This window comes from Populus euphratica, unplaced genomic scaffold (genome assembly GCF_000495115.2).
Source record: "Populus euphratica unplaced genomic scaffold, PopEup_1.0 scaffold76.1, whole genome shotgun sequence".
In the NCBI taxonomy this organism is placed as follows: Eukaryota; Viridiplantae; Streptophyta; class Magnoliopsida; order Malpighiales; family Salicaceae; genus Populus; species Populus euphratica.
The window spans coordinates 1359442-1379410 of NW_011499890.1; the positions used below are offsets into that span (position 1 = coordinate 1359442).

At 32.8% G+C, this 19969-nt stretch overlaps 3 protein-coding genes across 9 annotated transcripts; all 3 read left to right on the forward strand.

The window, feature by feature from the left end:
• Positions 1 to 2829: 2829 nt before the first annotated feature.
• LOC105131136 (E3 ubiquitin-protein ligase SDIR1-like) lies at positions 2830 to 8095 on the forward strand. 7 transcript variants are annotated; one of them, XM_011033967.1, is made up of 10 exons: positions 2830 to 2980; positions 4357 to 4393; positions 4430 to 4570; positions 4689 to 4743; positions 4853 to 4908; positions 5010 to 5238; positions 5405 to 5516; positions 5600 to 5648; positions 6484 to 6612; positions 7607 to 8095. In XM_011033967.1, the coding sequence occupies exons 3-10, from the start codon at positions 4493 to 4495 to the stop codon at positions 7730 to 7732; spliced, it is 834 nt and encodes a 277-aa protein (XP_011032269.1). In that variant the 5' UTR covers positions 2830 to 2980; positions 4357 to 4393; positions 4430 to 4492; the 3' UTR covers positions 7733 to 8095. The 7 variants fall into 7 exon arrangements, with proteins under 7 accessions (XP_011032269.1, XP_011032268.1, XP_011032270.1 ...); XM_011033961.1 differs by lacking the exon at positions 2830 to 2980 and adding an exon at positions 3148 to 3166; XM_011033962.1 differs by lacking the exon at positions 2830 to 2980 and adding an exon at positions 3148 to 3166 and having other exon boundaries at positions 6487 to 6612.
• A 992-nt stretch (positions 8096 to 9087) lies between these two features.
• Positions 9088 to 11506, forward strand: ZIP2 (ZRT/IRT-like protein 2). Its single transcript, XM_011033969.1, has 2 exons — positions 9088 to 9836; positions 10964 to 11506. The coding sequence occupies exons 1-2, from the start codon at positions 9209 to 9211 to the stop codon at positions 11353 to 11355; spliced, it is 1020 nt and encodes a 339-aa protein (XP_011032271.1). The 5' UTR covers positions 9088 to 9208; the 3' UTR covers positions 11356 to 11506.
• A 1303-nt stretch (positions 11507 to 12809) lies between these two features.
• On the forward strand, positions 12810 to 15496 carry LOC105131138 (laccase-2-like). The gene is made up of 6 exons (XM_011033970.1): positions 12810 to 13064; positions 13205 to 13356; positions 13511 to 13755; positions 13951 to 14079; positions 14183 to 15124; positions 15284 to 15496. The coding sequence occupies exons 1-6, from the start codon at positions 12933 to 12935 to the stop codon at positions 15412 to 15414; spliced, it is 1731 nt and encodes a 576-aa protein (XP_011032272.1). The 5' UTR covers positions 12810 to 12932; the 3' UTR covers positions 15415 to 15496.
• Positions 15497 to 19969: the final 4473 nt, after the last annotated feature.

The following is a 19969-nucleotide window of genomic DNA, read 5'->3' on the forward strand; positions in this document are numbered from 1 at the left end:
TTTATTGAAATCAACAATAATAATCATTAATATTAAAAAAATATTTTTTATATTTTTGTTTTTTTAAAAAAAATATCATTAATATTAAAAAAATTATTTTTTATATTATAAATTTTTTTCAATAATTTTTGTAAAAATAAAGAATAAATTCATCACGCGTTCATCCAAACAGTGTTTTCTGTAGCCAAATAATTCTTGAAATTATAGTCAAAGTAAAAGTATTTCCAACGGCGACAAATTGTAGCCATAAGAGGCATGGCTAAATGCAGGGCGTTCGTCATCCTCAAATCCAGCTATTGCTTAAAAAAACTGGGCTGGCTGAGTAATTAAATGTGGGCCAGCTGGATCTGCACTACTAGCTAGAAACAATTTAGCCTGGGGTAAATAAATTAAAAAGAGGTTCTTGTCCCTTTCACCAACCAACCAAAGACAAGATGCACCGCTTTCCAGTCAAGCCACTGTAGTCTTTCCATTTTTAAATGGAAATAATAAAGAGTAAATATAATGTCATTCGTTATAATTTTCGGGTTGATTATGAAGTAACATTTTATTGATAGTTATTTTTTAGATATATTTTAAAGAAAAAATCCTTTATTTTTTTTCAAGTATGTGGTATTTCTTTTTTTAATTTAAGTTTTCTTTATTAATTGCCAACGGATAATAGATTCGCTGGCAAATGAGACTATGTTTTGTTATCATTGCCATAGATGATGAAGAAGAAAATAACAGAGATAAAAAAATATCTATTTCAGTACATATATTTATTTTAAAATTTATTAAAAAATAATTTAATTTAAAAATTCAAGTTGTTAAATAAAATTTTAGTATATACTTTATATTATTTTTTAACATACTTATTTAAGTAAAAACATTCTAGCTTTAAACTTACATAGATTAATACCATTAATTTTTATTAAATAAATATAATGAAGATATTTAAATGTGTAATTATTTGATTATTAAAGTTTTGATATTATATTAAAAAATTAATTTAATTTAAAATTTAAAATTATTAAATAAAATTATTAAAATATAATTTATATTATTATTTATCAATTATATCTGTTTTTATTTCTCAAACAAAACAAGTTTTTGTCTTTTTTTTTCCCCGTACCAAACTCAACCTAAAGGCCCTGAAATGTGAAGATTTCATGTATTTACTGAATTGGACCACCAAGTCAAGTCTAGGACGACAAGGATTAGGTGGTAGACTGAGGAAGGTAGGCCCATGGGTCATCAAAGGAACACGACTAAGGCCATTTCTTCGGTGAAAAAACTTGTGGTGGTGGGACAGTTCTCCGAGCAGCTGTCCGCCTCCTTAAGCTCGGGGTTCACATCACAAGCTCAGGAGACATGTCATGGGCAGGGATTTTTATCGGGTTAATTATTTTTAATTTCATTTATTTTTTATTTAAAAAAATTAAAATTAATTTTAATTGATTTAACTTAATTTTTTTAGAATAAAAATTTATTTAAACTGGTTTGATTCAATTTTAATTTAGCTTGATTTTAACTTGATTTTTTCTGATTTATTTTTATTTTTTCTTTTAACTCGGTTTTTTCAGGTTTTTTTAGTTTGAGTTTAGTTCATTTTTTTGATTTTAAAATTATAAAATCAAAATTAAATTTAACATGTTGATTTTTTTAAATTTTAATTTGTTTAATTATTTTTTTTCATGTTTTAATTTTTTAAATTATTTTTTAATTTTATTGATTTAATTGATTTTTCAATTTATTCTCACTCTTAGTTTCTATTTCCAAACCATCCATGATTTAGAAAGGTAGTTGCGATTGTTTTTTAAAGTATTTATCTTTAGAAATATATCAAAATAATATTTTTTATTTTTTTTAAAATTATTTTTGATATAAAAAATATTAATTTGAAATAAAAAATAATTTTTTTTAAAATATAAAACAAAAGATATTATACTTAAAAAGAAACCTCCGCTAGTACATGGATGACATCTGGCCTGGAGGGAGGAGGAGATTATCGGGGAGCATTTTTCTTTCTTGGCTCTAAGGATTCGTTTGAAAAAATTGCAACTTTTTACTGTAGTTTTTGCCATGCTTGTTGCTGATAGTTGTTTTTGTCATAATTGTAAACAAAACTGTGTTCAGTAATTTTGTTTTTGTTGAAATACTTTTATGTTCTAATATTTTTAAAAGTTCAAAAGTATCGTCCTGTAACTTCCCTTTTTTTTGAATTTCTAAATGTTTTTTCAAAATAAATTTTACAATTTATCAAACCTCTTTTTCATTGGTTAAAATAAAAAAACTATAAAAGGTAAAGATTTTTTTAAAAAAAAACAGATGTGCACTATATTTTTAAAATATTTGTTTTTTAAAAATATATAAAAATAATATATTTTTATATTTTTAATATTAACATATTAAAAAATAAAAAAATAATTTATCTTTTATTAATTTTTTTTTTAAAAATATACTTCAACCACACTCCTAAACAATATCTTAAATATTTGATATTATAATATAATTTACTTTTCATTTAAAAATACATTAAATAATTTTTTTAAATTAAAACATCATAACTATAAAAATTATTAAAAAGCTTTTAATTTAACACATACACACACACACTTTTAAAGTATACACAATATTTTTTTTTAAACAACCGGTGGCAAGTAGATTTGCATCTATTTTTCGATGAATGCGGTTGTTATCTTGGTACCAAAATACCCTTATCATTTATCAAAAATAAAAATAAAAATAAAAAAATATAAAAATCGACGTGGCAGGCACTAGAGGTCTCCTGAGAATGGGATGAAGACAAAACACAACATCGACAACTACATTTCGGACAAGGAGTTATTAAGACGGCGTTATTGCAATAACAGCAAGCCACTGTTTTTAATACCCCACGAACTAAGAGATCTGCATTATCTCCTACATAGTTCTTAACTATAAGATCTCTCTGTTTTCCAACTTTGTTCTCTGATCTCTCTCTCTCTGTATTAGTACTGTAAGTCCATCTCTCTTATTCTTCTACATTTCTGTTTTCATGTTTGCTCAATCATGATCCCTCGCTAAGATTTCATTAAAAAAACTTTTACTTTGGGTTTTATTAAGAGAGATTTTGAACCTCTTTTTTCTGTTTTTCTTATAGACTGCAACTTTCTGGGTTTAACAGTTTGTTTTGGGAGATCATGTAATTCATCTGATCTTCCTCTTAGTTTACAATTTTTAAAAATGATTTATAAATTTGGGGTTTCTTAAATTTTCACTATTTTCTTCATTCCATGACAAAAAATGTGCTTACTTTCTTCTCATTTATCTCCGAGAAAGTTCAAATTTCGTGCACTGGTCTGTAAATTTTATAACTGGAGATGTTTTCTATATTTTAGACTCTTCCAATGCTTTGAAGAATTAACAGTGGAGTCATAAAATTTTGATCTGCATGTTAGTGCATGTAAAATATAAAATGCAGGTTCAGGGGGGCATATTAGTTTAGTTTCTCAATTAAGTAAATATAATATTCTGCTGCTTATGTGGATGATTGCTAGGGAATTTTCATAAATGCTCTATGTGCAAGACAAGATGGATGGCATGATTGTTTAAAAAATTAATCCTTAGCCATTCATCGCTTATGTTAATCGGTCTTTGAGAAAATTGTTTTTCTTCAGTTATGATCAATTGACATGATCCTTAACTTTGATTCTGCAATTAAACAGCTGTTTAGTTTTAAAGTCATGTCATTAATATTGTCATTCTACTTGATCATGTTTGGCCATACTACGTTGCCAAGAACAATATCTTATTTTTACCATATAAGCACAAACGAGCCTCTGCGTCTTCTATGCACGTGACTTCTTCCCAGATAGTCCATTCATTATGCTCTATTGAACATTGTATTATATTGTAAACATTGTTGGTTTAGTGTTGATGAGAACATTGGTGGGAAATAAAAACTAAGAACACACAAGAAAACTCATCATCAAAAGAAGTTTCTCTTGAAAACACACTCAATTTTTTTACTTTACCCAGAAATAGAATCCAAAATAAGTTGGTTAATGTGTAATTTTTGAGGATGTTTAAATAAGACAAGCCAGCAGAACCAATTTTCATATTTATTTTGAGGTAGTCACACTGCTGCTAGCATTTTCCTGTACCAGTTGGAACAATGATTTTGCTTGGAGAGTTTACTAGCACCAATAAACTGTCATATGGAGTTATTCCGCTGAAAAAGTGTGAAATATTGTATTCTACAGAAATGTCTTTTACTATCCTGTTCATTTTGTAGGAGAGTTATCATGATCATTATGTGTTACAATTAAGGGCTCATTGTACTTTAATTTAAGTTGCAGTAATATATCCATTTCAATTTGGAAAATTTCGAAGGTTTCAAGGACAATTGGAGGCATTGGTGGATTTTAAGTTTGTTTTGGCTCTAAGAGGCATTGGTAGTTTTTAGTTTGTTTTGGCACTATCTGTCACTTCTTTAGACAAGCGTGGTTCTTTGAAAGCTCTCGCAACAATGAGTTTTGTGTTTCGAGGCTCGAGAGGAGATATTGAAAGTGGATTTTCAGGCTTCATTCCTGAAAGACCTGCAGTGGTATGTTTACTTGATTGCATGTATGCTTTTGGGTTCTTGTATTTTGCTGCTGAGATAAGATATTTATACATGCAATAAGAAAGATTCAATTTGACTAACCTTATCCTCTTCCTATCAGCGTATTCATGCAGCTCGACCAGTTAACTCCAATTCACTTGCTTTTCTTGTCACGGGTAATGTTCTTACCTCTTTGGTCTATTGTTATTCCATCTTATTGATACACATCTTTAACTTCACCTTAGTAAAAATCATTTTTAACCCAAATCTGACCTGTTCATTCAGCAGTTCTTTTGCTGTTCATGATTTTGAACTCTCATCAGATGTCACCAAACTTCCTGGTATGCCCTCATTGAGCTAGAGGCATGGGCCTTACTGGTGTTTCTGATATATCTGAAATATTAACAGAGAATTCACTGGTCCTGTCTATCTATGCTTGCAGCTTTGGCTGGTTGTGGGTGTCTTTTTGATGGCCACAAGCTTGAGAATGTATGCAACTTGTCAACAACTTCAAGCTCAGGCACGAGCTCATGCTGCAGCAGCCAGTGGCTTGATGGGTCATACTGAACTCCGTTTGCATATGCCGCCATCAATAGCTTTTGCAACAAGAGGACGGTTGCAGGGACTAAGGCTCCAGCTTGCTCTTCTTGACCGTGAATTTGATGATTTAGGTATGACGCTTTCTATGATGTGTACTTCCATATATAAGGTTTTGTAATCTCCTGAAAGTTGGAGATGCACCTGGAGATGTTCAAGACAAAACTAGGTCTGTGATTTTGTTGCTGTATGTACTTTGAATGTGCACATGCTGATGGTTATCCTTCCCTTCTGTGGCAGATTATGATACTCTTAGAGCACTGGACTCCGGTAATGCTTCTACTACCTCAATGACCGAGGAAGAGATAAATGCCTTGCCAGTTCACAAGTATAAGGTCCCTGTTCAGGAGAAGTAAGTTGGCATGCTTTGCATTAATCCTTGCCCCCTGAACACTTGCAGGGTTTTTGACATGATTTCCATTTTGTCATTGACAGTGGTAATGCATCTCTGCAGCATGCTTCATCTTCTTCAGCTCCAGCTGAGGTACATTTTTTGCACCGAAGTTCAGTTTCACAGTCAATGTAAATGCGTTCTGATGAGTCATTATGGTTGATCATTCATGAGTCATTATGGTTGATCATTCATTTAGCTTGCACGGTGATCATATTTGTGAATCTCTAATAACGTACCAAGAGGACAGATGAAAGAACATAAAACTTCATAGATAAACAAGCATTCGTTTGCTGCTTCTCATTTATTAATTCTCATTGAATAATTTTAAGTTGCCTTTTGCGGAATGCCATTTTGGTTCAGTTCTGATGATATATTTGTGTTGTGTTTGGTCAAAAGCATATGGTGTGTTCCTTCCCTGAGCTGCAGCAGACATGAGGGGAATAGGATTGAGTCACTGAGGGTTAATCTATGGAAACTTAATCTTGACTTCTACATAAAATTGGTAGTTCAGTTTAAGAACATTGAAAGCAGAGGAATATATAAAGTGCTAAAGAACTTGATCCAAAATTGTGATGAGCTATCTTGCCATCTTAGTCTTTGGATCAACATCATGAATAATCAAATGGACCACAGTGAAAGTCAAATCACTGCTTTTAATGGTCAACCTGCATTGCATTAAAATATTCCTTTCCCAATGACAGGAGTTCTGGATTTGACCTGAAACAAGTGATCCAACTTTTCCATGTGCATTGTAGTTCATCACTTTTTGTTATTTGATTACTGAGCAACAGAATAACTTTAGGCTGTAGACCGAACAACTCATTAATGTATGGTTTTCATGCTTGTGGAGTTAAAAAGCATTCTTAATAGTTATTCTGTTCACTTCTATGGATGTCAATTAGAATCTTGCTTTTGATTTTACAAGCAGACAAAGCAAGCCTCGAAAAATGCAGATGGGAACATGAAAACTTCAGAAGATGAATTGACTTGCACTATTTGTTTGGAGCAAGTTAACAGGGGGGAGCTAGTTCGTAGCTTGCCATGTTTGCACCAGGTTTTTCCTCTGGCTCCCAAGTCCCATCATTGTCTGCCGAAAATTTTAGACTTCATTCAACAACTTATATTTTCTACTGTCCTTTTAATTATTTGAGGTCTCACATGCTTTACATGAATCACCTGTGAATCTGGCATACTCACCCTCCCTCCCTTACCAAATCTATGACTATAACTGACTTAAAAATAAGTTATTTGTTTTTAATTGCTGACTTACAGGCTAGCCCAACCGCAACTTTTTTATATTCGATGCTATTTTGGGTTATTATCTTGGAAGAATTTCTGAAACTATTATGATATATCAGTCTAATTGTCTTTAAATTGAAGTTTGATCTTTAAATTTGCACAGTTTTTATCCCATTAACCCATCTTTTAGCTTGCTATGGATGTCTTCAATGACCTGCATTTGTCTATTCTTTGAATATATATATATATATATATATATATATATATATATATATATATATATATATATATATATATATATATATATATATATATATATATATATGTATATATATAACTAGAAAGCCATCGAGAAAATGGCAAATCACACCAAAGTTAGGACAAGGAAAACCTAAAAACCACAGATGAAACCAAACTTGCATCAGAACCAAGCAACTAAGTCATCTGATCTGCTTACGCTGTCTTTTGCTAATGAATAAGCAACAACATTGCCTTGCATTATAATGTGAGTTAACCAGATATTCTTCAAAGTTTTAGCTAAAGTTGCTATTCTTTGAAAATCCTTACTGAATACAAAAAATCTATGCTGAGAGTTTTGTTACCATTGCCTTTGTGACTCGTATTCTCTCACTGAGTCTCGGTGTAACTTCTTCAATGGTTGCTGTATGGTTAACTAACCCTGAACCAAATGTTTTAAATATCTTCTGGTGGTAAATGCTTGGCATATTAAGTCATTAACAAGCATTCCATTTAACTTGGATGCTGTATTGTTGACTTTAAATCCATGTTGGTTTTCTCCTTGTTTGCAGTTTCATACCAACTGTATCGATCCATGGCTGCGGCAACAAGGCACATGCCCTGTGTGTAAATTTCTGATTGGTTCCGGATGGCAGGAAAGCAGAGAGAGTGAATCTGATGGGTCAGACATGGTTTAATGATTGCCCAAGAAAATTGGTGTATCTGTGTAGGAAAACTTTTCTCATGTCTCAATCTGTGATTGCATGAAAATGAATCTCTCTTATGCCTGTGTAAATAATTTATAGGATGGGCTTTTATCTAACCTTTGCTTGATCAGAGGGAAATTTAGCTTGTATTGCTTCCTCATTCTTAGCTCTGCATATTATGGATCAGAAAGAAGCAAAAAGCAACTGTTGAGCATTGATCTGAAAGCAAAAGAAAAGTTGTGACGCGGTCAGCCCTGTTGAGCATGGCTGATGGCGATGTTCCTGCTCGGGCGTGATGCATTATGAATCCAACCTATCTGTAATATAAAACGTTTGTGAAAGTTACATTGCTCAAAACTTTGTCAATCTCAAAGCCCATCATTGGACAGTCCACATCACAAAAGCCTAGACCCGGTGCTAAACTCAAGGTTGCCCCACAGCCTACACTGTGCCGGGTGGCGGGGACCGATGACTGTGTTTTACTGTTTCATGTTCATGCCATTAAGCATGTACACACGAGTTTCCTTCAATCAGTTTAGAAATACAAAGAGGCTAAAGAAAATCTCTGGCTGCCCCACGGTTTGAAAATGCTGTTGGATCTGCGTGTTTTGTTTCGTTGTTGTTGTGGAATGCAAGGCTGACCTCTCTTCTTCCTTGTGTTTCGCGAGTAGATATGGTTATTAACCAGAGTTGTTCTTAGCTAAAAAAATGTGGGAGCCCTTCACGTGACCTCAATAAAAAAATTATCCTAATAAACCCTTCATTTGGCTAGAAACCTGATTTTGACCGACGGAATTAGTCTGCATTGTTGCTGGCACGTAATTTTTAGTCCAAAGACTAATGATGCTCCGACCAATAATTCAAGGGATTATGTACAATTTATCCTTATTTTTTTAATGAATTATTGGTGTAAGACTTGCTAAACATTGGACCAAGAAGTGATAACATATATAAAAGCAATTAAAGAAAATGGAGTGACCATTTAACTATATATCCAACGATCAGCCTCAAGCAATTCATCACAACCGTATGTCATTCAATTAAATTAGTACTAATTACAAATTAATATTCTTATATTTCTTCGATAACTAAGTATTGACTATTATACATGCCTCGAACTCCCATCAAGAGTGAAGTACAACATGCATATGTATTCGAGATTGGAAGTCCTTTGATTTATTTGGTGTGTAGTACATCAGGCAAAGCTGTACTACAGATGAATGGAGCAGAAGCATGAGATCATCCACCTGCTTGTATTTAATTATTCCGTTTGATTCATTCTCATTGTATACAGATAACATTATATATATGTGATATTTTTTTCACCTTTTTTTTTGGATGAAATAATATTTTTCGCTTAAAAATGAAAAAAAGTCGTGTAATATATGATATATATATGGGGCCGGATGAAAGTAATCATGCAAAATCAGATCAAGAAAGTTGATCATACATCCACTCAATTAATTCATGGCTAAATATTTCATGCCTTGTTTGAAAACTCCCGAGTCAACCTCTTTGTTGATCTCTCTGATATTGATCCTGCAATTCTCTTTAATCAGTAGCCACGGAGGTCATGATGGAAACGACAGCAGCGAGGGTAACGTACATTTGCATTCGAAAAGCTTGATTCTGGTGAAAGTATGGTGTTTGATCATACTGCTAGTTACCACATTCGCAGGTGGTATCTCTCCCTACTTCTATCGATGGAGCGAGAATTTCCTTCTGTTGGGCACACAATTTGCCGGAGGGGTTTTTCTAGGGACCTCTCTCATGCATTTCTTGAGCGATTCGGCTGATACTCTTAGCAATCTCACTACCAAGACATACCCTTTCTCGTTCATGCTAGCCTCTGCTGGCTATCTTTTAACCATGCTTGGCGATTGCATAGTGATGTTCGTAACAAGGTCAGGTGGTGAAAGAGAAGCTAGAGTGCAAGTGGATGAAGGAGGGGCAGCTCAGGAGGATGATCATAAAGATGTGGCCATGAATGCCGATCCCATTTTCTTGAAGACCACGTCTCTTGGGGACACCATACTACTCATCCTTGCCTTGTGTTTTCATTCAGTTTTTGAGGGAATAGCCGTTGGAGTTGCAGGTAATTAAATCTCTTTAAATTGATTTTTCAGTTCATAGTTAGCCCAAACACATGTTTCTTCATCCATGCTGCTTTTTCTTAATTGGTTAGTTTCTTTCATTGCAATGAAACCGCATGAGATGCATGAAGGTATCATCTGGGTTTGGTTACTGGATAATTAGTCAAGTCACTTTATTTCTACAAAACTAGAGATTTTGGGGTCCCCTCGACTGCTATAACAATTGTCAAAGGGATATGGCAATGAAATTCCACTGGTTCATTAATTGTAGTTATATATCTTTTGGCAACTTCTATATTTAGTAAAGCTAGCTAATAGGAAAGTTATTAATCAATCAATCTGGATTTGTTAGCTTGATTAGTTTTGGTAACTTCTATGATAGTTTATCAATCTGAATCCCAGCTCCTTATGTTATGATGTGGTTAATTCTAATAAAGATTTGACAATGAGTTCTTTTAAGGTTAGGATTGGTTTGACCTAGCTAGTAATGGAGATCATTGTGACTATTTTTTTTCCCATTAGGATTAAAACATATTCCTGCAGTAAATATGTGCTTTGGTTTATTTTCTAGCGTGTCAAATTGTGAGATTTTGTGAGCTATTATTGATTTTGACTATAGTAAAGTTTCTTCTCTTTACTTGTGGACGTAGACACATAGCCGGATCGCGTAAAATCACTATGTTAATTATATTGTTATCTCTTTTCTGTGAGTTTGTTGTGATATTCTTTATATTTATGTATGCGATGCTTAACACCTTCTAATAATTTCTTCTTGTAGTTGAGCTTATACAGTCATAAGAGCTAAATATGTTAGCAAGCATAGGCAGTTGCCTTCATCAATTCATAACTGTAACTATATGTAAGGGTTATCAATGATCTATGCATTGCTTCATTGTTAGCTCCAATACACTTATGCAATGGATGAGTATTACTCAGTGTACACACACACAGGTGCTTTTTATATTTAGTGATAGCTGATAACGCATAATTTGACAAGCACATAGAAATCTTGTTAATGGTACTTGTTATTAGCTTGAGTAGCTAGGGTCGAGTTGCAAAATTTAGGGAGGGAGTTTTCTTGTTTAATGTTAACACCTCAGTGTTATCATGTGTTTAATTTTTGCTTTAGGGACCAAGGGAGAGGCATGGAGGAATCTTTGGACTATATCATTGCACAAAATCTTTGCAGCCATTGGAATGGGAATCGCTCTGCTTAGGATGCTCCCAAAGAGGCCATTTCTATTAACCGCGGCATATTCTTTTGCTTTTGCTATTTCCAGCCCCATTGGAGTAGGGATAGGCATTGCCATTGATGCCACTGCTCAAGGCCAAGATGCTGATTGGATCTTTGGTATCTCTATGGGACTTGCATGTGGAGTTTTTATCTACGTTGCCATCAACCATCTCATAGCTAAAGGATTCCATCCACAAGCTAAATTGTACTTCGACACTCCATTCTTCAAGTTTGTTGCTGTGTTCCTTGGGGTGGGAGTTATTGCAGTTGTTATGATTTGGGATTGATTAAAATAATTCTGCTTAATGTCCATGTAGACATATGAAAAAAATATATATGTGGCTGCAGACTGGGAGTTCGTCTTTCCTTTGTCTGTAGTCACAACGTTAATTAAACACAACATTCTAATTACTTCAGGCAATTCCTGTATATGATTTTTCCACTGCAGAACTTAAAATTCACTAAGATTTTAAGCATACATTAGTGTTTTTGGTTGATACATTATAGTGGTCAGGGCTTTATCATGTGATTCGCATAAAATGGATGCCTCAATTCTCCCATGCATATATATGCGCCAAAAGCTTAAAACGTTACTGATCTGATGAACTTTCCATCTTTTGATTTACTGAATAAAAATTGACTAACAAGCTTGGACACATAACTAAATAATGTCTTGCTTATAGATATAGAAATGTGGAGATAGGATTACCCTACAAGGAGCTAGCGTAGTTGGTGCACCTACAAACTCGAATTCATTATATATGTTGTAAACTGATACACAAGTAAAATCTTTCACACACCTCGACTGTTAACTCCTACATGATATATATTAGTTACTTCTGATTCGATATAATTGTAACTTCATGTTTAAGATCAAGAGATTATTTCGCTCTTTACAGAAAGAAGTGATATATATTAAACAAACTGAATCTCTATACATCGATCATTCTTTTTTTGCTTGGAAGAAAGGTGGCTCAGATGTCCTTCTCTTCCTTGGCTTTGTGATTTTTCCAGTGCGTGAGTGTGGTTGACACAGAGGTTATCACCAACCACTGTACATGTCCCACAGTCCCAGTGAATAAGTCTTATGAATATAATCATTAGCATGGAACGTTAAATTGACTAAAAAACAACCTGTTCATCGGCAAATGGGATCTCTTTGATTGCCCTGGTCATCCACACCAACGGTTTGATCTTTGAATTCAGTAGCTGAATAAGACAGTTACGTGGCCCCCAATATATCCTCGGAACATAGGTTTCGGAATGACAATGGTCTTTCCTATCCCTCATATTCTCTAGCTTTTTTGGTGGAAGATACATTTCATAACTTAACGTGGGCATAATAAGTCAAATTTCATTTACAAGCATGCGACTTGTTTATAGGTTTTTGAGGAAAACTTTTTACGAGAAGAATTTTCAACCAAAAAAAAGGGTTACTTACGAAGGAGGAAAATAAATGCCATGCTGACATTTCTTTCGATTAACCAGTAATGGTAAATATTTATGTAATTAACAAGTTGAGGCTATTATCCACCATATTATTCAAACTATAGCTAAAGCACAGGTAAAATTAACTAATTAATTGACTTTGTTTACACTCCAAATCAAACATGAACCGACAGTAGGTAACTCTCTCTCTCTCTCTCTTGTCATATCTGAGACATCTGATTACCTAATCAACCAGACACCACTACTCTAACTATAAGCTATTGGCCTATATAAACACCCTCCACCGGGTCTAATGATCATATAATTCCAGAAAGAGAAGCAAAGTTTTGAGTTTCACCAATAGTACCTAGCTCCTATCTCCATCCATCTTTCTATCAATAGTAGCAAATTTAACTTCACTTTTGGTACGTAAAGCATGGGTGCTCCAGTCCCTGCATCACCAGAAATTCTTCTGACAATTCTACTCTTTGCTATGAGTTGCCTCTGGGCCTTTCCTGACGTTGCCGGTGCAAAGCATGCAGGCATCACGAGGCACTACAAGTTCAACGTACGTACATATATAAATACACTTTGCGCATGCTAACACTCAGCTAAGCATTTAATTATATGCTTTTGTCTGGCTAGCTAGCTTATCGTCATGTTCATATCATATGTTAGTAACATTTGTTACTTGTAATTTTCTTTCAGATAGAACTGACAAATGTCACCCGTTTGTGCCACACTAAGAGCATGGTGACTGTCAATGGGAAGTTCCCGGGGCCTCGCGTAGTTGCCAGAGAAGGTGACCGTTTAGTGGTGAAGGTGGTCAATCATGTTCCAAATAACATCACCATCCATTGGTATGAAAGTGATCAAGTTTTCTGTTGTATGACACTGTTATTCATGGATTGATTAACAATGACATGTAGTTAAACTATATCTATATGATTCGTGTTGGTGGTAAATATTAACGTGTACTTCTGGTGATGAAATTAAATGAATTGAATTGAACAGGCATGGAATTCGACAACTTCAAAGTGGATGGGCAGATGGGCCAGAATACATCACACAATGCCCTATTCAAACAAACCAGACTTATGTGCACAACTTCACTGTTACAGGACAAAGAGGAACTCTCTTCTGGCATGCTCACCTCTCATGGCTTAGAGCTTCTGTCTATGGACCTCTTATCATCTTCCCTAAGCGCAACGTTCCTTACCCATTTGCCAAGCCCCACAAGGAAGTGACTATCATGTTGGGTAATTATTTACCTTTTTTTTTTTAATTTCTAACCAAATATTCTGATTTAATTTCTAAAGTTGATCTTTTTTTGCTTAATCTTAGATCGATTTTTACAAATATTCTAAATAATTCAGTTATTTTATTCACCGACTATTATCGTCTCCGAAGTCAAACAAGCTAATTAATAAAGCATTTGATTGAATAAACCACAGGAGAGTGGTTCAACGCTGATCCTGAGGCAGTGATTAGACAGGCTTTACAGACAGGAGGGGGGCCAAATGTCTCTGAAGCCTACACCTTTAATGGACTTCCAGGTCCACTGTACAATTGCTCAGCAAATCGTAAGTGATCATTGCTCTTTTGGTCACCCAATTGATACTTGAAAGCTTATCACACACACACGCCTGGACATTTATTTTTGTATCATATGTTTATAACCTGCAGATACATACAAGCTAAAGGTGAAGCCGGGAAAGACATATCTTCTCCGATTGATCAATGCTGCACTCAATGATGAGCTCTTTTTCAGCATTGCAAACCACACCTTCACCGTTGTTGAAGTGGATGCAACTTATGTGAAGCCTTTTGAGACCAACCTTCTGGTTATCACACCAGGGCAGACCACAAATGTTCTTCTGAAGACAAAACCCATTGCCCCCAATGCATCATTCTACATGTTAGCAAGACCATATTTTACTGGCCAAGGCACATTCGACAACACAACTGTTGCAGGGATACTCGAGTACGAAACTTCTTCAAATTCGACAGCTTTTAAACCAACCCTTCCTCCGATTAATGCTACAAATGCCGTTGCGAATTTCACAAGAAAACTTCGCAGTTTGGCTAATTCTCAATTCCCGGTTAATGTCCCTCAAACAGTGGACAAGACATTTTTCTTCACGGTTGGTCTGGGAAACAGCCCGTGCCCAAAAAATCAGACATGTCAAGGGCCTAATGGCACGAAATTTGCAGCTTCTGTTAACAACATCTCCATGGCTCTCCCTTCAACAGCACTCCTTCAATCCTATTTTTTCAAAAAATCAAATGGGGTTTTCACCTCTGATTTTCCAAGCTCTCCTCTCCATCCATTCAACTACACAGGGACCCCACCAAATAATACTTTTGTGGCCAATGGTACCAAGCTTGTAGTGCTACCTTTTAACACAAGCGTGGAGGTAGTGATGCAGGGCACTAGCATTTTGGGTGCTGAGAGCCACCCTCTCCATATTCATGGCTTTAATTTCTATGTTGTTGGAGAAGGGTTTGGGAATTTTGATCCGAATAATGACCCCAAGAACTTTAACCTTGTTGATCCTGTTGAAAGGAACACTGTTGGTGTGCCTTCTGGTGGCTGGGTGGCAATTCGTTTTCATGCAGACAATCCAGGTTCGTAGCACTATTTCTTAATAATAACACTGATAACAATAATAATTAATAGATTGAAGCACACCCTTCCCTTTTTCATTCTTTTTTTTTTGAGAGTTTTCATTTATTCCACTAATGTTTTCTTAATCATATCAACATTATTAATGTGTTGTGACGCAGGAGTATGGTTTATGCACTGCCACTTCGATGTCCATTTGAGCTGGGGGTTAAGGATGGCATGGATTGTCTTGGATGGAACACTTCCCAGTCAGAAGCTCCCTCCTCCACCATCTGATCTTCCCAAGTGTTGAACAATGCTATGATCACGATTTTTTCTTTTGGGTTGCGAATTTTAACTTAAAATTTTGCTGCTGCTACTGCTGCTTTCCTAATGTTTTCGCTTGCTGCTACTGCTGCTTTCCTAATGTTTTGGCTGAAAAATTGTTAGTTGCCCACCAGCAATCCTATTGGATTCCTCTGTATTTCGGGCTTGCCATTCTCAAAAGCTGACCATCGACTTCACTGGAGGTTTTGTAATATATTACAGAGTTCAGTGCTCTTCACTGGAGCATAAATAAAAATTGTTCATTGATGAAATTACAACCCTCTCTCCCCCTCATTTTGTCCAGTATATATCCTTAATTCACCAATGAGCGTTTGCTGGAGCACGAAAAACTGTACTTTTGACACAGCAAACTACGACCCCTTTTTTTTTCTCGAGCTTGAATGAATTTTTTGATGAGATGTAGATCACAAAACTTGAGGTTTTTGATCCGTGAACAAGCAAGACACGGATTTGCTTTTTGATCATCATTGCTTTTTTAAAAATTATATTAATTATTTTTATACTAATATTAATTTATTGAATGATGAAGTAAAAAAAATATATAAATGAATTTAATTCCTCTTTTTGTACTCTAATAATAAATAACAAGTACATTAAAATAAAATACATAATGTATATGAATTATGTTCAGTAAATTTAATGAAATAATAAAAAACCAGTGTTTTAATTTGCATAAATATTCTTACAATGTATTAATATAAACATAAATGTATTTAAAAAACAAAAATTAATATATGTACTTTTCTGTTATTTTATTATCAATATCAATTTTAATCATAATTTAAAAAAACGCCTGGATATATCTTTTACTTAACAACAATTTTAATTACAATTTTAACAATACATATTTTAATCAAATCAATTACAATTAAAAATAATTTTTCTAAATTGTTTTTTAAAGCTACTACAATAATAAATACATTCTAAATTGAGAGACTAATTAAGTTACACAACGTGTCATCTAATTGTTTATTGATAGGAAAAGTGGGAGAGTTTATTGAGTAAGTTCGTCCTTTCAGCGGAACTATATTTTTCGTTTTTATGCTAGTGGAAATTGAAGTTCAGAGGGAATTGTCTCTTTTCCGAGGGGATTACACTCCATTACTTTTTACTAATTTTAAAAATAATTCAGGAGATTTTAAATTTTTAAATTCATCATTTTTATTAAATTTATACTTTTTTTTTAAGAGAGTATGATTTTAAATTAAATTAATTGCTGTGTTTTTTAAAATATATTATCCAACATGCCAACACCTTCATTTTTGTTTTTAACATTTTCAAAGGGATAAAACAAATTTATTTTATGGTAAAAAATAAGCTTCACAACAAAAAAATACACTTGCATTAGAGAGTTTTGGCTTTAGATATCAAACTTTTATGTATTTTATTTTTATTAAATAATTTTTTTTCATCATTTCATCAGTGTGATTGCTTGCCTGTAATAAAATTTTTGATTTATGAATTTTTTTTAAAAAAATTAAAAAATCATGTGCTCTTATTTTTCTAATAAAAGAAATTATGATATATAATAAGGCACAAGTTAATGATTTATTTAGTTATATATGTGCATGTTTCTTTTAATTTATTATTTGGTTTTCTTTCCTCAAAAGATCACAATCACTTTCATTTTTCTTTGTCTAAAAAAAAAAGGCTACGATAGTTTAGGTGCCACAAGCATTTTATTTATTTAATTTTTTATTAAAAAGCAACTTAGCTCATATTTCTGATCAAGTTTAGTAAGTTTATTTTATTTTAATTAGATAATAAAAAAATATCCAATGATAGTAAACAAACATATATTTTTTTAAATCATAATAACTTTGAAAAAAACCTTTGGAAGTATAAAATTTTATACAAAAAGGGACAAAAAAATTGGCTCGAATTAATCTAAAGTGACGTGAGAAACATATAACCTGAGTAATAAGAGATGAATTAACCTGTAAAACTCACGGCCTCGGTTATGAAATCAAGATAAATCAATAAATTTGTTTTTGAAAAAACCACAAAGTAAATCATTTGTTTTTTTTTAAAAAACCAATGTCGAACAATGAAATCAGAAAAGAAAATAAGTCTAATAACAATTTTGACCATGTTAATTTTTTAAACCTGTGACTTAAGTTATTAGATCGAAAGCACTATACATGGTGAAATAATGACCAATCCCTAATAAATCAAATGTTGAAGGATGAAATCAGGAAAAGAAAATCAATTACACCAAGGATCAAAGATAAAAAAAATAGCAATTTGTAATAGCCCGACTCAACCTACCATATTTTGTTTGCTTTGGGCCTTACTATCCTCACGATTTTGTTCCTGGTGAAGCGATCTCACTTCTTAATCTAACGCCCCAAAAACTTGTATGACAAGTTGGTAACCAGTGCTTTTAATAAGGCCAGCTACCACTTTCTCATTCACCGATATGAGATATTACAATCCACCTTCTTTAAGGAGCCCGACGATCCTGTTAGCACAACCGGACAACTAGTGAGGTCGACTCTAATACTAAATATAACAGCTGGCCTAACCTACCGTATATTGTCTGCTTTGGGCCTCACTGCTTTTATGGTTTTGTTCTTGATGAAGCCAGCTCACTTTTGAGCCTAATATTCCAAAACACATATGACAAGTTGACAGCTAGAACTTTTAATGAGGTCAATTACCACTTTTTCACTCATCGATGTGTGATATTACATAATTAAATGAACAAGTATGAAAATCAAAATAAAAAAATCAATTCGAGGGCAATAAAAAAAGTTTGATTAGAGGGTTAAATTGAAAAAAAAAAAATTAATAAAAGAAAAAAAATAATTAAAAGAATGACGTTCAAATTTAAAAAACAACAATAAACCATAAAATTGGTTTGAAGGATAAAATTAAAAATGAATAAAACTTTATCAAAAGAGTCAAGATAAAAATCAAAAGAATAAAAATTGAATTGAAATAATAATACATGAAAAATTAAAATCGAAGAACTAAATAAAAAACAACTAAAACTTTTATAAAAAGGCTGAGAACTAAAATTAGAAATAAAAAAAATAAAGACTAAAATTGAAATATAAAAAATAAAGATATCTAAACTGTATTTTTTTTAGGGAGGAGTGGAAAAAGAAGAAAATAAATGAGAAAGGTTGATCAATGACAAACCACTTCACCTTCACCAACATGTGCTGTATCTTGAGAAAAAAGATAAATGGTTGCTTTAAAAAACACGGTAAAAGGGTGTGTTTGACCATTGAGAAGCACTGTTTGTGCCGCCTAACTGGCATGGACACCTTCAACACTTGGGTATGTGGACACTATGTGCCAATTATTTTTTAAATCTTACTATTAATTAATTAACTTAAAAATACTAAAATACCTTTGATAGTTATGAAATTAACTAAAAAAAAAGAAAGAAAGGAAAAGAGCAAAAGGCCATTGAATTGATGTTTTATTTTTTTATTTCAAGGGTAAAAATGTGTTTTATTGTATTTTAAAAAATAAAAAAACTTAAATACCCTTGATCGACAATTTAAGAAAAATTTCAAAGGGTAATTAAGCTATTTTATTATTCCTAAAAGCATGAAAAAGTCATACATACCCTTGATCAAATCATTGATGACTAATGAGTCATGTGAAAAGACTAAACTATCTTTAACTCATAATCCTCTATTTTTCTTAGAATTGCACAAATGTCATTGCAATGTTGCAATGAACTAAATAGGTGGCACGCGCCACATCATGAGCCGAGTCAAACTCTTCTTAACATAAAAAATATTAAGACAATGATAATATTTTAAGTCAATCTAGATTAACTTTAATAATACGTGACCCAAGATATGAGATCAAGATAACTGATATAAAAAAAAAGAAAAAAATTATAAAACTCAAGCCTCGATAGTCTAATGTCAAATATTAAAATAAAAAAAATCAATTTAAAAAATAAAGTTGAATAAAAAATTTAGGTTAACCAATACTAATTTAACTAACCAATCACCTACAATATGAAATCAAGATAAAAAAATAGATAAAAAACCAAATAAAAAACATTAAAAAAATAACTCGAGGTAATCTAGATTAATAATTTGACTAACTCACACTTTGGATAACCTTATAGGAAGATAAAAAAAAAAGAGACAAAACTCAAGGTCCAATAATTTAATGTTAAATAATAAAATTAAAAAAATATATTTTAATTTCATAAAAAAATGTCAAGAAAAAAAACTTAGTCAACTTAGGTTAACTTGACTAACCCGCCACCCGTAATATAAGGTTGATATAAAAAAACCAAAGTTAAATAAAAAAATATTGAAAAACAAAAAGTCAACTCGAGTTAACTTGATTAATCTGCATCCAGGATAATCTAATAGAAACAAAAAAAAAATCACAAATCACAATACCTAATAATTTAATATTAAAATGATGAAATTGTAAAATAAAAAAATTTAAAAAAACAAAAAAAAAAACCTAAAGTTAATTCAAGTTAATTTGACTAATACATTACTCAGGATATGAGGTTGTAATAACCTAATAAAAAAAAA

Bases quoted from the DNA above. Each gene is read 5' to 3' on its own strand.
- LOC105131136 (XM_011033961.1), top strand. The intron at 4,394-4,429 runs TTTGTTTTGGCT...GGTAGTTTTTAG, and splicing joins AGGCATTGGTGGATTTTAAG to TTTGTTTTGGCACTATCTGT. The intron at 5,517-5,599 runs GTAAGTTGGCAT...TGTCATTGACAG, and splicing joins AAGGTCCCTGTTCAGGAGAA to TGGTAATGCATCTCTGCAGC.
- ZIP2 (XM_011033969.1), top strand. From the start codon at position 9,209: ATGGCTAAATATTTCATGCCTTGTTTGAAAACTCCCGAGTCAACCTCT. The intron at 9,837-10,963 runs GTAATTAAATCT...TTTTTGCTTTAG, and splicing joins AATAGCCGTTGGAGTTGCAG to GGACCAAGGGAGAGGCATGG.
- LOC105131138 (XM_011033970.1), top strand. From the start codon at position 12,933: ATGGGTGCTCCAGTCCCTGCATCACCAGAAATTCTTCTGACAATTCTA. The intron at 13,756-13,950 runs GTAATTATTTAC...AATAAACCACAG, and splicing joins GGAAGTGACTATCATGTTGG to GAGAGTGGTTCAACGCTGAT. The intron at 15,125-15,283 runs GTTCGTAGCACT...GTTGTGACGCAG, and splicing joins TTTTCATGCAGACAATCCAG to GAGTATGGTTTATGCACTGC.